At 46.9% G+C, this 16969-nt stretch overlaps 1 protein-coding gene across 5 annotated transcripts in view; it reads right to left on the reverse strand.

The window, feature by feature from the left end:
- The window catches only part of SPECC1 (sperm antigen with calponin homology and coiled-coil domains 1), a 328700-nt gene that overhangs the window by 223508 nt on the left and 88223 nt on the right, over positions 1–16969 (reverse strand). For 4 of the 5 annotated variants that reach the window (XM_011971260.1, XM_011971261.1, XM_011971263.1 and 1 more), the window contains exon 2: positions 11655–11822. In XM_011971260.1, the coding sequence (XP_011826650.1) occupies positions 11655–11801 (147 nt within the window). In that variant the 5' untranslated portion in view covers positions 11802–11822. Of the gene's footprint in view, positions 1–11654; positions 11823–12539; positions 12728–16969 lie in introns of those variants that run through there. The other variant, XM_011971262.1, reaches the window with a different exon arrangement.

Below are 16969 nucleotides of genomic sequence, written 5' to 3' on the forward strand. Positions count from 1 at the left end.
GCAACCTCTGCCTTCTGGGTTCAAGTGATTCTCATTCTCCCAAGTAGCTGGGACTACAGGTGTGTGCCTCCACACCTGGCTGATTTTTTAATTTTTAGTAGAGACGGGGTTTCATCATGGTGCCCAGGCTGCTCTCGAACTCCTGATCTCAGGTGATCCACCTGCCTCAGCCTCCCAAAGTGCTAGGATTACAGACGTGGACCACCATGCCCGGCCCATGATCACATTTTCTGAACAACAGCACAGTTCCCTAATTTAGCAACTGGACTGTATTAGTCTGTTCTCATGCTGCTAATGAAGACATACCCAAGACTGGGTAATTTACAAAGGAAAGAGGTTTAGTTGACTCACAGTTCCACATGGCTAGGGAGGCCTCACAATCATGGTGGAAAGCAAAGGAGGAACAAAGTCACATCTCACTTTGCTCCTGGTAGGCAAGAGAGAGCATGTGCAGGGGAACTCCCCTTTATAAAACCAACAGACCTCCTGAGACTTATTCACTATCATGAGAACAGCATGATTCAATTACCTCCCACCAGATCCCTCCCACAACACGTGGGAATTATGGGAGCTACAATTCAAGATGAAATTGGGGTGGGGACACAGCCAAACTGTATCATGGGCCAAACATGACACTTGAAATGATCCAGAAGTTACACTACTGCCCTTCTTAGAGGAACTCTGTAAAGGTCTTTCCACTTCCCATCTCAGTGTAAAAAGCATTCCTTCATTCAAGCTCTCCAGCCTCTCAAACCATCCATCAGGTCACCTGTAAAATACATGTTTAATATTAAATGACCATAGTTTATAATGTCGGCAGCTTTTTCTCAATAGAGAAAAACGATTACTCGCTCTTCCAAGAAGCACACCCAGGTGCCTCCCCAGTCCCCAAAGGAAAACCAATTCTGGTTTGAGACTTTGAAAACTCCCTAGATGACATCTCAAATGAAAAAGGGAAATCACAGTGGTTAAGGGAATTCTTAACGCAATAATGCAAGCCATACACACTGGATTCTGCTTTTCCCCTGTCTGATTATCTGACATTACTAAAATCTGCAAGTCTGACTCAAAGTGCAGAATTTTCAAACTCTACAGCAAAGGCCAAGAGAGGAAGGGCTCTGTGAAGCCCAGAATAAACCGGGAAATCCAACAAATGAGAGCACTCCTACTGGGAACAGAAGTGAAACCCCCTCGGAGATCCCACCACAGCCTCCGTCCCCAGCCACCACCCCAGAGCAGCAGAGGTAGAGCTTGCCCTGCCCCCTTCCATAAGGGGTTGGTTCCTGGGACTGGAGGTCTGGCTGAGACGACAGTTGGAGGAAACACAGGACAGCAGTGGGCAAGCAGTGGGAGTTTTGCCTTTGGGGCACTGCAAAAGGACCTGGCACGGCAACAGAGGTGGTGCCAGTCATGATAAGAACAGGGGTGAAGCAGTAACAGTGACTGGGGGAAAGCACAGGTAGCTGCAGCACCACGCTCAGGGCTGGAGGATCTCTGGTGGGGAGTTAGCAGTAAGTGCTGCATCGCAGGGTTTGTTTTTGTTTTCAAGGGTGGGGAGGGAGTGGGAGATGCGAAAGAGGACTTGGGATCTGGGATCTCTACATAGGAGGCTCCCAGCAATCACACAGGAAGGAGGCAGCCCGGGGAGTGGTGAAGGGAGCGGTGCTACTTCTTCCTACCTATATGACCCGGGGACCGATGCTGCAGTTCTTCAATTCTAAAATGGAGAAAACATTTCAAGGCCAAGGCAAGAGAGTTACTTGAGGCCAGGAGTTCAAGACCAGCCTGAGCAACATAGTAAGACTCCATTTCTACAAATAATCTTTTTTAAAAATTAGTGGGGCGTGGGGCTGCTCCTGAGTAGTCCTAGCTACTCAGGAGGCTGAGGTGGGAGGATTGCTTGAGTTCGAGGCTGCAGTGAGCTGTGATTGCACCATTGCACTCTAGTCTGGGCAACAGAGCAAGCGCCTGTCTCCAAAAAAAAGAAAGAAAGAGAGAAAGCAATTGGTATATCTCTAGAGTTGTGCCCTTAGTTAAGAATTTAAAAGGCCAGGTGCAGTGGCTCACGCCTGTAATCCCAGCACTTTGGGAGGCCAAGGCGGGCAGATCACAAGGTCAGGAGATCGAGACCATCCTGGCTAACACGGTGAGACCCCATCTCTACTAAAAATACAAAAAAAAAAAATTTGCCGGGCGTGGTGGTGGGCACCTGTAGTCCCAGCTACGCGGGAGGCTCAGGCGGGAGAATGGCATGAACCCGGGAGGCAGAGCTTGCAGTGAGCCAAGATCGCGCCACTGCACTCCAGCCTGGGCGGCAGAGCATGACTCCACCTCAAAAAAAAAAAAAAAAGGAAAAAGAATTTAAAGCATTTGATTAAGAACATAAATATTGGTGGCTCTCATCATCATCATCATCATCATCATTGCAGCTGTTTTCCTAGTGCCCCCCATGGTGGTTCTCCAGGCTGGTAGCAACAGCAGCATCTTCAGATTTACAAACAAAACTTTGGAAGGAGGGCATGAAGTATAATGCTGTGTTAGGAATCGAGCAACTTGTGAGCCACGGGGCCCTGGGAAAGTTATCATCTAGGGGCTCAGTTTCCTCACCTCCGAAAGAGAATAATTTTTTTCTTTTTCTTTTTTTTGAGACAGTCTCACTCTTTCACCCAAGCTGGAGTGCAGTGGTGCGATTTTGGCTCACTGCAACCTCCGCCTCCCAGATTTGAGCGATTCTCCTGCCTCAGCCTCCTAAGTAGCTAGGATTACAGGCATGCACCACCACACCCAGCTAATTTTTGTGCTTTTAGCAGAGGCGGAGTTTCTCTATGTTGGCAAGGCTGGTCTCAAACTCCTGACCTCAGGTGATCCACCCGCCTTGGCCTCCCAAAGTGGTGAGATTACAGGCATGAGCCACCATGCCTGGCCACAAAACAGAATAATTTTAATCACCTAAGATCCTTCTCCCTGTTTATGTCCTCATTGCTATGAGACTGCATATGCTTATTAGGCTTAAAGAATTTATTGATCAATGTCACTGTATATTGTGCACATGTACTCAGAGCACAAACAGCAGAGAATACAAAAATACCCCACGCTGTCGGGGCTGATTAGTTGAAGAAGGAATGTGCTGATGCTTTCACGATCCTGCACTGACTGTACTCATCACGCCTTCTGTTTAGTACCCGTAGTGGCTGCTTTTTTACCCTCCTTACATCAGAAAAACTGCACCATTAAGTGCCCATGGTAAATGCCAAATATCGTACTAACCAACTGATCGTACCTCCACTTCAAACACGCTGATTTTTGACCACTGATCCTAAAACAGACTTTATATTCATTCCACAAACATGGAAATGCCACTACTCATAGCCTAGGGCCTGGCTGAAGCAACATTTGACACGGAAAAGAATGTGAACAATGGGTCCTGAGCAGAGGGTGGGGCTCCCTTCCTCGCCCCTCTTCTGCTCTCCCCTTCTCCTCCAGCCAGCTCACCCACAGCGAAAGAGCCCTTAGAACATGAGGCCATCTAGTATGTTAGCTGTAAAGGCTGAAGGGGATTCCAGCCATCCAACAGCCTTTCAATGAATCCTGCAGTGAGATAAAGTCAAATTTCAGTGCCAGGAGGAAGTGAGCGGGGGATGCAGAGGTCCTGGGGAGACAGGGGGGCACTCCTCCTGGGATGCCATGCTCCTAGGGAGACTGCAGCAGCCCTCCACATGTATGTGGGAGAGGGAGGGGAAGATCGGCAGGAGAAACAGCTCCAAAAACCTCTCTCCCTTCTTGTCACTGGGCCAGAGCTGCTTCTGTTGGGCCTGTGGCTTCTCCATTCCTGTCCCTCCCATCCTGGACACTATAATTCAGCTCAGCTTTACCAAAAACCCACTAGAGGCTGGACGCACATCTTAGCCCATGTCCACTAAGTAGATCTGTACGCTTTGTATATGGCATGAATGTCAAAGTGAATCAGGAGGCCCTGCCACTCAGAGTTAACCACCTACAAAGTTAACACCTGCAGAGTTAACCACATACAACCATGCAGAACACACTGAGGACAGCACTAAGCTGCAGAGAAACAAATGTGGAGAAAGCCCAGGAGGGGCTGGAGGAGTCCCCAGACTTCACAGAAGAGGCCATGATGTGGTTTTTCTCAGGCAGGGAGGGCAGCGAGGCATTCTGGAGGGGCAGGTGTTTTCCACAGCACCGCCAGGCTGAAGACCAATAGGAGCCAGGAGGCCTCCACCCCACATCACAGGGGTTGGGACAAAAGCCATGTCATGTGGCAGCACAGTTTAGTGGCCAAGGGCTCAAAATACAGACCACCTGGGTCTGAATCCTGGCTCTGCCAGTGCTTAGCTGTATGACCTTGGGCAAATCACGTCACCTCTCTGTGCTTTGGCTTCTTCACCTAAAAAGTAAGTAGAGTCATGGTACCCACTTCAGAGTGTTGCTCTGAGGATTAAACAAGTTAGCCATGTCGTGTGCTTAGGATAACGGTGTCTGACACAGTATGCATTCAACAGATACCAGCTATAACAATAACAAATGAAAATCATCATTATTGTTTTTACTCTTGTTATCCTGTAAAAACTAAATTCAAATTAAGGCAAGGAGGAGGAGGAGGGAGGGGAGTGTTTTAGGAAAAGATGAATGCAATGCAACGGGGATTCCAGAGAGTACAATAGAAGATCAAGCAAGTCATTAACCTCACTGAACCTCAGGCTCTTCTTCTGGTAAATCCATCCAAGAACAAAATTCAGTAAAAATGTATAGTGTGCCTGCCTGTGATGCACCAGGCACAGCTAGGGATAATACACATTTTACTCAGCTATTGCGTTCCATTTTGTGAGCCAGCCACACCCAGCTGACTCTGTCTTCTCTTGGGCTGTGGGATTTTTACACTGCACTGTGGGTAGATGTGGCCCTGTCCTTCCCAGGCAACAGGATAAGTATGATGTGCTGCAGGCCAGTGCTGTGCCACCTCCCTCCCGTAGGGCATGGAGTTTGAGTAGCAGCAAAGCTTTCAAAGGGAGCACTTCATTTCCCCTGCACCTTCCACAAGGAATTCCATTTGAAAAAGACTAGTAGCTTAGAAGGTTTCCTGGGGGTAGGACATAAAGACAAAAAACTGATCCCACATGTCCTTCGAAACAAACAGCTGAAAGTAGCTACTCTTATTTTGTCACTGCTTTTTGGATGCAACATCAAAGGGAAAGCTACCAGTCTCAGATACTAATTCTTGCTCTTTCTCTATTCACCACTGCATTTTTGGCTTTGTGTCCTGGCCACAGCACAACTTGAGATTTCTGGCTTGTTCCAGAAGATCCTATGAAGGTGTGCACTTCGGTGCTGCTTTGGTGTTTAGTAAATATCTCCACTATCAGTTTCACTGACATTTAAGCTGCCAACCACCTGTATAAGAAAGCGTATAAAAGGAAAAAGTTTAAATACCTCACAGATTACAGTAACTAAGACATTCCTCTCAATTCCACAAAGATGCAGAAAAGAATCCATCACTCTAAAATCATCAGACATAACATAATCTGGTTGTTAGTGGTGGATAACATGTTATGGTTGGACACTGCTTCTCAAACTTGAGCAGACATCAGAGTCATGGGAAGGGTTTGTTAAAATGCACCTTTTTCCTCCTCACAGTGACATGGGAGCCTTAGGATCTGCTCAGCACATTCCTTTTCTGTTGAAGCAAGCTCAAGCCAACATTTCATCATTTGCAACCAAACAGCCCCGACTAATAGACCTGGGTCTCACAAATGGCCGCCTGTGGCAACTGGAGCACTGCAGGTACTCTTTTTTCTGGGCTGCGCTCAGATACCATGAGGAGGATTTACAGGGGGTCTGCACCCTCCCTGGGCTCCCATGCCCCCAGCCCCTGCCCTGCTTTCTTTCACTGCTCCTTCAGTTCAGGCCAATATTGAAAGTCAGGTATTTAGACACTTCTCAAAAGAAGACATTTATGCAGCCAACAAACATATGAAAAAAAGCTCATCGTCACTGGTCATTAGAGAAATGCAAATCAAAACCGTTATGAGATACCATCTCACACCAGTTAGAATGGTGATCATTAAAAAGTCAGGAAACAACAGATGCTGGGGAGGCTGTAGAGAAATAGGAATGCTTTTACACTGTTGGTGGGAGTGTAAATTAGTTCAACCATCGTGGAAGACAGTGTGACGATTCCTCAAGGATCTAGAACCAGAAATACCATTTGACCCAGCAATCTCATTACTGCGTATATACCCAAAGGAATATAAATCATTCCACTATAAAGACACATGCACACATATGTTTATTGCAGCACTATTTTCAATCGCAAAAACTTGGAACCAACCTAAATGTCCATCAATGATAGACTGCATAAAGAAAATGTGGCACATATACACCATGGAATACTATGCAGCCACAAAAAAGAATGAGTTCACGTCCTTTGCAGGGACATGGATGAAGCTGGAAGCCATCATTCTCAGCAAACTAACACAGGAACAGAAAACCAAACACTGCATGTTCTCATTCATAAGTGGGAGTTGAACAATGAGAACACATGCACACAGGGAGAGGAACATCACACACCCAGGTCTGTTGGTAAGGGCGGGGACAAGGAGAGGGAGAACATTAAAACAAATACCTAATGCATGTGGGGCTTAAAACCTAGATGACGGGTTGATAGATTCTGCAAACCACCATGGCACATATATATCTATGTAACAAACCTGCATGTTCTGCACATGTATCCCAGAACTTAAAGTAAAATTTTAAAAAAAATTCAAATTCAAATTTTAAAAAAGAAAGTCACAGGTAGTTAGTTCCACTTTGGGTGGATTTGTCTCAGGGTTCCTGTTTTGACCAGTGAAACCCTATCTATCCATTTACTATAAAGCAAATATAGTGAGATGCTAACCATAGGACCTAGGTGGTGGTCTATGGTGTCTGCTGTAGGATCCCCTGTACTACTGTAGAAACTCCCCGTGTGCTTACAAATTGTCATAGTAAAATATTGGGAGGGAAAATTACTTGCTTTTTTGTCCACCACAATTTCCTCTTTTTCACTTCTGTTCTCTGACTTCCTGTTTAGTCTTTTTCTTCTTCCCATACCATAGGTGGAAAGATGAAGGTCAAATCAGATGAACAGAACCAGGGCTGGAAAGGCCAGGCGGGCTACATTTCTTTCTGCTGCTCCTTCCCTCAAGCCCTATCATTGTCCTGCACAGAATCAGGCCTGGAGAGGACAGGAATCGGGAAGGACAGCAGAAGGCGCCTAATATGCGCATGGTACCAAGTGCAGAAAAAGTTTTTCAAAACATTAATTTTAAAAATTAATAATACAACAATAAAAAAATTTAAAACGGTACAGTATAACAACTGTGTACGTGGCAGTTACACTGCATGAGGTACCATAAATAATCTAGAAATGACTTAAAGTATACGGGAGGATGAGTGTAGGTTATATGCAAATACCCTTTATATCAGGGACTTGAGCATCCATGGATTTTGGTATCCACAGTGGGTCCTGGAACCAATCCCCCAAAGATACCAAGGAATGACTGTATTTGCTTTTCCCTGACATTTTCCCTGTGGAACAAGTTTCCAAAACATGAACCTACTGATGGGAGAAGTGGCCAGAATCTCATTCATTGTCCTTTAGAAACACTCCTACGCTTGACTGAATTGCTGCAATCTCATAAAACTTGAACGGATGAGGAACTGCTTCTTGTGGACGAGCAAAGAAAGGTGGTTTCTAGAGATGGAGTCTACTCCTGGTGAAGATGTTGACCATTGTTAAAATAACAAAGGATTTTAAAATACCACATAAATTTATTAAATTAGAAGTAGAGTTCGAGAGGGTTGACTCCTTTTTTTTTTTTTTTTTTTTTGAGACAGTCTCGCTCTGTCACCCAGACTGGAATGCAGTGGTGCAGTCTCGGCCCACTGCAACCTCTGCCTCATGGGTTCAGGCGGTTCTCCTGCCTCAGCCTCCCGAGTGGCTGGGATTGCAGGCACATGCTACCATGCCTGGCTGACTTTTGTATTTTTGGTGGAGATGGGGTTTCATCATGTTGGCCAGGCTGGTCTTAAACTCCCGGCCTCAGGTGTTCCACCTGCCTTGGCCTCTTAAAGTGCTGGGATTACAGACCTATTGACTCCAATTTTGAAACAAGTTCTACTGTAGGTGAAATATTATCCAACAGCATCACATGACACAGAGAAATCTTTTGTGAAAGGAAGAGTCAGTTGATGCAGCCAACTTCATTGTTGTCATATTTCAAGAAATTTCCACAGCCACCTCAACCCTCAGCAACCACCACGCTGATCAATCAGTGGCCTTTAACATCAAGGCAAGACCTTCTACTAGGGAAAAGATTACAACTCACTGAAGGCTCAAATGATCCTTAGCATTTTTTAGCAATAAAGTATTTTTAAATTAAAAAACAAAAACAAAAACACTCCTATGCTTCCAGCCTTTACATATACATATATATATATATATTTTTTTTTTTTTTTTTTTTTTTGAGATAGAGTCTCGCTCTGTCACCCAGGCTGGAGTGCAGTGACGCAATCTTGGCTCACTGCAACCTCCGCCTCCTGGGTTCAAGCGATTCTCCTGTCTCAGCTTCCCAAGTAGCTGGGACTACAGGCATATGCCACCATGCCCGGCTAAGGCTAATTTTTTTGTTTGTTTTTTTTAGTAGAGACAGAATTTCACCATGTTGGTCAGGCTGGTCTTGAACTCCTGACCTCAGGTGATCCACCCACCTCAGCCTCCCAAAGTGGCATGAGCCACCCTGCCCAGCCAAGGCCTTATTTTAAGCACTGCTTTTAAAAATATTTCCGGCCGGGCGTGGTGGCTCACGCCTGTAATCCCAGCACTTTGGAAGGCCAAGGCGGGCGGATCATGAGGTCAGGGGATCGAGACCATCCTAGCTAACACGGTGAAACCCCATCTCTACCGAAAATACAAAAAATTAGCTGGGCATGGTGGCGGGTGCCTGTAGTCCCAGCTACTGGGGAGGCTGAGGCAGGAGAATGGCGTGAACCCGGGAGGCGGAACTTGCAGTGAGCCAAGATCGTGCCACTGCACTCCAGCCTGGGCGACAGAGTGAGACTCTGTCTCAAAAAAAAAAAAAATTCCATATTCTAGCAGCTGTAATGGTCTGTTATTGTGGAATGCATGTATTCATTTAAAAATCTAAGTTTATATATTGCTTATTGGATATAGAAAAAATAATAATAAACATAAAAATCTAAGTTTAAAATGTGCTGTTGGGTTGAAGATAATAAAAACAAAACTAATGGAAATGATGGTTGAATCCAGGATAAGAGAATAATAAACAAAATCACACATAGGACGCTTTACCCACATTTACTCCTTGTGGCAAAGAAGGTGTTACCTTCATCTGAAAGACAAGGAAGCACAAGCTCAGGGCAGCTACACAGCTTGCCTGCAGCTTCACAGCGGGGAAGTGGCAGAGGATTCCAGCTCAGGCCAGCCCCACATCCCCAAGCTCCTCCTGTTCCATCAGACCTCCAGAAAACAGGTGTGTTCATCATTCAATAAATACTGAGTGCCTACCAGGTAGCAGATGCTCTTCTAAGCACTGGGGACAGAAATGAGGACAACAAAGAAAGTATACAGTCCCTTCCCCAAGGGGGCTTACTTTCCAGCCATGAGAAGACAGACCCTAAACAAGCAGATGGGTGCAATGGCACCAAGAGCTGAGAAGGAAAACAAGGCAGCAGGAGGAGGAGGATGGAGGTCAAGGGCACTTCCTACAGAAGCACCAGGTGCTTTCCAGGCAGAGGGAGAAGAAAACACAAACACACTAGCGCAGAAGTGCGCCTGGCAATCCGAGGGACAGCTGTCACCAGACACCAGCAGACTGTGTGGCTAGAGCTCCAGGAGCCAGGGCACAGAGGAGCGAGACCACATCTGAGAGGGAGGGGACGCTGGCCATTTCAAGGACTTTGCTTTTCACTCTGAGTGAATGGGGAGAGTCACTAGATGGTTGAAGCAGAGAAGTGACATGACTCAGGTGTTCCAAGGACCAGGACCAGGGCACAGAAGGGTAGGGGCATGACCCAACTAGTCACAAGGGAGGCAGTGGGAATTGGCTGGAGTTGACACGTATTTTTAAGGTAGAAGTGATGGCCTTTCACTGATGGACTGTGAGACGTGAGAAAAGGAGGGTTTAAGGGTGATGCCACTGGCTGTGGCCTGGGCAACTGAAAAGACAGAGTTGCTATTTACACAAACGGGAAGATGGAGGGGGAGCAGGTTAGCAGGTGGCGAGAGAGATGGAGAGGAAAGCACTGAGATTCAGTTTTGGATATGTTACATTGGAGGGAGTGTCCGGACATCCAAGGGTGATGTCACAAAGGCAGTTAGAGGTGTCCCAGCTGGAGATGCAAATTTGGACGTTATCCATGTAGAGTGTTAAAAGCCATGAGAATGGACCCTGTCACCTGGAACAATGGTTCTCGATGGGGACAGTGCTGTCCCTCAGGAGATGTGTTGAAAATCTGAGGGCACATTTTTGATTGTCACCATGACTGGATGTGTTAGTCCTAAAATGCTCATGACAATCTTACACAAAGAACAGCTCCACGACCCACACACGTTTCACTGAATCCACAGGCACTGACGCAGGTGGAACACCTTTTATTATTATCTGAGCCTAGAGCCTCCCTCCATTTGACTCATAAAAACAATCCCCTTACCTAGCTCTAAGGTACCCTGAACTTTCCAAGAATACATGAAACAAAGGGAGCTGGCACGATGTTTGGTTCAGAACTTCACCAAGAGTGTCTGCTATTTCAAAACAATCCCGTCACTCCTGCAGCAGCCTTCACCGTAGCTGAGTCATCAACACGACTCAAATCAGTCTGCATCTCAAAGCCATCTGCATTGTAGCTGTCATGCCCATGGTGCTTTAAGGATCATCGCAAGGCCAATGCTCAGGCATTGCAGATGGAAATGCATGCTATTTAATACCTCCCTTTTGAATTAGAAGATCGTAATGATTTTTCTAAAGCATTGCATGAGGTAGGTGCTCCTGTCTATGAATTCATCTCAGGGCAGCTAAGGAGGCGCTAGGCGTTGCACAGTGAGAGCCTCTCATGTAAAGAAATGAATGTAGCTAGAAAAGAGATGAATCCAGGAATGTGTCATGGGCCCACCCAACCTTAGAGACCAAAGGGATGGAGGGAGGAGAAAACCAGAGGAGAACGCACTCCCTGATGAAGGGCGTAATCAACAGTGTCCATGCTGCTGCGGGGTCCAGCAAGAGGGGCTTGAAGAACCACAACTGGATTGTGGGGGGCTGCAAAGATCATGCATGACCTCGACCCCCATCCAGGGTGGTGCTGGGGGCAAAACTGCCAGGATGTCCATGCAACCCAGGGCAGAGGACCTTAATTACTGTGTTAAACATTTTGCAGACCTCCTTTCTGGACCCCAGAGGGCCCCCACTCCCACGCGCTAGCTCCACTCCTTCATGTCCAGGCATGCTGGTCCTCCTGCGACCCCTCCTTGGGAACCTCCTTCCCTGCCCCCAGAGGCCACTGGTCTGCCTACTGCCCTCTTCAATCCTCCCAACCCAGGGTATCCAGGCGCCCTGCCCGGCCCCGTGCATTTTGGTCCATACCCTGCTGAGTCGGGACTCAAAAGCCAAGGAAGTTGAAGACTTAGAACTCTTCATGCCGGAAGGGGCTGCAGGCAGAGGCCGTGCCCGGTCTGGGCCGTGGCCCCCTGCTCTGATGGCTGGGCTCCAGGGCTTGGCTGCACTCCGCATGTTTGTCTTCGCGGGTCTGTCCTGCAAAACAGCAGAAAAGCAAAGCATGTCTCCATCACTTGAACCAGCGTCATGACATCATCACACTTTACCCCACACACCACGTCACCGCGGACTATCATAGAGTAGGAGCACCTATGATTTGGCTGGAAATAGAATATTCCTAAGATGGGTTTATAGGCTTTATACTAGGCTAATTTTTACAACTCCACAACAGCTTTTACCAAACTACTGAAACTTAGCCACATTACTGATGTCCTGACATCACTTTTCAGCAGAATGACCTGACACAGCATTCCACCAAATACCCATACACTATGTGTCTGTATCTCATACCCAGATAAAACAGGTCAGCCAGAGTCAACATATAAAAAGCCCATAAGCTTTGTGGCTTTAGGGTTGACAAAGGAACAATTTACTTATTTTTAAAATAAACATAAATGAATTACTTGAAAGAATTCACAGAAGCACAAAATGACTTTTTTCTTCTTTTGGATAAAAATGAGTTTCATATAAAAATGAATGAAGCACATTTTAATTGGTCAGACCCAACCCTGTAGGGCAGAGTGACTGCCCTAACTGCAATATTTTATGAAAGGAAAATTGTTCAAACCAGCAAGATGCAGCTGAAGACATCAGGGGAAAATCCACACAGAGATGTGGAAGACGGCCCGAGACTGGCCAGCAGGGACCGGCGCTGTGATTCCTCAGCAAGGAGAGGCCCGGCCCATCCCTCACCCTCTCAGAGCCTCTGCTTCTTCCGTCAATAACATAACAGGACTGGATTAAACACCCTCTCGGCTCTCTTCCAGCCCCAACCCTGACTCCGCCTGTCCCCACGGACTCAGGGTGTGACACAGGGCACCAAAGAACATCAGAAATGCACTTTACAAAACACCCACAAGTGACAACCACTTCCAATGGCCACTCTCACAGGGCACAGGGTAGGAGGCGGGGTCTCATTAACTGCCCCTGGGGGATGGCGGCCAGTGCTAGTATCCCTGGCTGCCCCTCCCCTCACGACCCGTTAGCCAGCCACAAGAAGAGCCACAGGCAGCATCCTGCTCAGCCTGCGACATCGTTTCTCCTGACAATGTCTCTCTGCGAGGCCATCTAGTTCCCAACCCTATTGAAACAGTGACCAGCTGGTGGCGTGTGTCCAGGCATGCACCTGACCGAGCTCAGACTGCAGCGCTGACGGCAGCAGCTCTGTGAATGCTGCTACCGGTGGAAACACTCCTTTAAAGGCGGTGTAATTTGTTTTCCATAGTGTTTCCAAGGAAAACTATTAATGATTCAGTTACATAATTAGTTCAGAACCTTATGAGTCTCAGCTTTGTTCCAAGTATCATGATTTTTTAAAATTCTGGATTACGAAAAGCAATTTAATTCTTGTGTATTTTACAGATGTTCGGCACCAGTTATTTTTCTTCTTCAACCCACGATTTTTATTGCTGGTTTCCACAGCAACAATGAAAGAATGCCTAGGTTGAGGCCTATACAGTAACTAATTTCATGAGGACCCCCTCCCAAAATAAAATGAATGAACAGAGCCGGAGTGACTCTTGAAGAGAATTACTGATGAATTTTACCAATTACTGCAGAATCAACCAGCAACCTGTCTGTCTGACTCATGGAGATGACTTAATAAAATATTTGTTTAATCAAGGCGCCCTTTGTTATGATTAGAATTACTTAGAAATGACTATTACAGGCCAGGCACAGTGGCTCATGCCTGTAATTCCAATATTTGGGGAGGCCAAAGTGGGAGGATCACTTGAGTCCAGGAGTTTGAGGCCAGCCTGGGCAACACAGCAAGACTCTGTCTCTACAAAAAATACAAAAATTAGCCAGGCATGGTGGTGCACACCTGTAGTCCCCGCTACTTGGGAGGCTGAGCTGGGAAGATGGCATGAGTCCAGGAGGTCGAGGCTGCAGTGAGCTGTGATCATGCCCCTTCACTCCAGCCTGGGTGACAGAGTGAAACCCTCTCTCTAAATAAAAAAATAAATAAAGGACTGGATATTACAGGGCTTACTTTATGAAAACATAGGATGATTTTGCAATCTGACTACATTTTCCAAAACCTGCCCAGGTTACCCCTGAAATGAAACGCCTTTTATTTACTGCCCACCTCCACCGCAAAAGAGAAAAATATAGAGATGAGAAGCAGCAGGAAGAGGGTAGACGTTTTCCCTGTCAACCTTTTCCCCAACATTTCAGGAGTCTAAGTCCTTGGTTAAGGAAAAGAAGGAAAAGCCATCTCAGCCAAAGTTCAAGTATTTAAACTTCTCTCTTAATCTCTGGCAACAAATGTGTCGATCCTGTGGACGGTGCCCCTGATGAACATGCAGCCGCCTTTCAGGGTTGGCGGGTGGCCTGCTCTGAGGCAGCGCTCTCCAGGCCCGTGTTTGTTGCATCAGGCCTCTTTCCCGATTCTCTTGGACCCCCTGAATTCAACCCACCTATTCTCACATGACTGTACCCAGAAAATGCTCCTCATCCATCCCCCTCCTGCCGCCCACACTCCCTTTTCCTGAGCATCTTCAGCTTCACTCCCATCATTGTTTTCCTGGGCTAGGCTTTCTATTTTGTACCCACCCATCAGCCATACACTTCTCCTCAAATCTCATCTTCTCAAATTTAAAATATACAATATAGGCTGGGAGTGGCTCACGCCTGTAATCCTAGCACTTTAGGAGGCCAAGGTGGGTGGATTGCCTGTGTTCAGGAGTTCGAGACCAGCCTAGGCAACATGGGGAGATCCCGTTTCACTAAAAATACAAAAAATTAGCTGAATGGGGTGGCGCACAACTGTAGTCCCAGCTACTCGGGGAACTGAGGCGTGAGAATCGCTTGAACCCAGGAGGCAGAGGTTGTAGTGAACCAAGATTGAGCCACTGTACTCCAGCCTGGGTGACAGAGGGAGACGCCATCTCCAAAAAAAGAGAAAAGAAAAGAAAAGAAAAGAAAGAAAGAAAGAAAAAGAAAAAAATACACAATATGCTGCCCTCCGACCACTTGCAGGAAGGACTCCTACTAGAAGGGGAGCAGGTGCACCCCAGGCCCACTCCTAGTTTCTTCAGGCTTCCTCCCAATCCACTTCCCACCACTTCTACTACCCTCCTGTCATCCAGCCCCTCGGCCTGGCTCTCTGACCTAGGAAGTCAGTTCATTTACATAAACGCTGTCATGAGCTGAGAGCAGCTATCCTATTTCACTCTGAGCCTGGCAAGGCACTGCTAAATGCTCTATGTGAATGGCTCAGTAACCCTATGAGGTAAGGGTCACCTCCTGCTATGATCTGAATGTTCTCCCATAATGTACATGTTGGAACCTAATCCCCACTGTGGTATTAGGAGGTAGGGCATCTGGGAGGCATAGCCCTCATCAATGCAATTAGTGCCTGAGGGAGCTTGTTTGCCCCTTCCACCAAGTGAGGGCCCTGCAAGAGAACTCCGTTTATGAACCAGACAGCAGGCCCTTGCCAGACACCAAATCGAGTGGCACCTTGATCTTGGACGACGCAGCCTCCAGAACTGTGAGCAATAAATTTCTGTTGTTTATAAGCCACCCAGTCTACAGTATTTTTCTTATAGCAGCCGGAACAGACTAAGACATCTCCATTTCACAGGTGAGGAAACTTCATTTCCCCAAGACAGGTTAAGCAACTTACCCAAATCTCAGAGTTTATCATGGAGCCAAGATTCAAACCCAGTTTAAATTGGTTCCAAAACCTACATGCCTAAACACCAGGGACGGATGGCCTCTCTGAATAATCTTTGCTCCCCGGAGAGCACCAAGGCTGTAGATCAAATGCACCTGGTCCAAATTCAGCTCCACTGTTAACATTGTGAACTCAGCCATGCTTTTTGAACACGATTCTCTACATCTTCACCCAGTAAGATGGAGTTATCAATGCCAACTTCGTAAAACTGTAATGACGAAAGGAGAACAGGTCCATCGGGTGCCAGGCACACAAAAGGCTGTCGACAACTATGAGCCGCCCTCCGGACAAAAACTGTTGATGGTGTTCAACGGAGCGCTGCTCTGCCTTCTGACTCAGCAGCACGCAGTGATGGGTCAGTTAAATGTGTGTTCAGGGCAGGAGGCAGACAGACATACCAGATCTAAGGAACACGCTCTTCTACACAGAAAGACTATTTTCATTTGGAAATGTCAAAGAGAGAAAGAAGCGAGGGAAACGCACCTGCAGGGAAGACACTTCACAGCAATTAAAATTGCCCAGGGTTTAACAAATCCTGGCTGCCGAAAGATAAACACAGGTGGGAATGCCAGCTGAGTAATCGTTTTCTTATGGATGTGAATTAGTCATACAAAATAAACAGGCTCCGGCCAAGTAGAAGACAGTGAAAAAAAGGTTTCTATTATTAATCTCATGATGTCCTAAAATCCTCACAAACACCACAAAGGATCACATCGACCAAGGAATTACAGTTCAATCTAGGACCCCCCTCCCTTGGTGGGGTGGGGGATGTCGTTCCGGGGGTGTTTTCTTTTTTTTTTTTTTTTTTTTTTTGAGATGAGACAGAGTCTCTCTCTGCCGCCCAGGCTGGAGTGCAGTGGCCAGATCTCAGCTCACTGCAAGCTCCGCCTCCCGGGTTCACGCCATTCTCCTGCCTCAGCCTCCCGAGTAGCTGGGACTACAGGCGCCCGCCACCTCGCCCGGCTAGTTTTCTGTATTTTTTAGTAGAGACGGGGTTTCACCGTGTCGGCCAGGATGGTCTCGATCTCCTGACCTTGTGATCCGCCCGTCTCGGCCTCCCAAAGTGCTGGGATTACAGGCTTGAGCCACCGCGCCCGGCCTCCGGGGGTGTTTTCTTTAAATTTTTCCAACATTTTATTTTCTTACCAAGTTTCTCTCCTCTCCAGAATAGTGTAAGACTTAAACTGCAACTCATAGATTTCACAGTGTAAAGTAGAAGAGAAAGGAGGGAGGGAGAAAAGGAGGAGAGAGGGAACCACTATTTAAGGAATACAATTAGGTGCTGGGCACCAGGGAAAGTCAGAGTCCACACATGTCTCCTGCTCCCTGAAAACATGCTGTTCTGCCACCAAATCGCTGCCTTCAGAGCCTGCATTGGACGGGTTATCTCGGGCCTCAGCTTCATTATCCTTTTAAGGCAAGAAATAGAAAGGCGATTGGG

This window comes from Mandrillus leucophaeus, unplaced genomic scaffold (assembly GCF_000951045.1).
Source record: "Mandrillus leucophaeus isolate KB7577 unplaced genomic scaffold, Mleu.le_1.0 Scaffold995, whole genome shotgun sequence".
In the NCBI taxonomy this organism is placed as follows: domain Eukaryota; kingdom Metazoa; phylum Chordata; class Mammalia; order Primates; family Cercopithecidae; genus Mandrillus; species Mandrillus leucophaeus.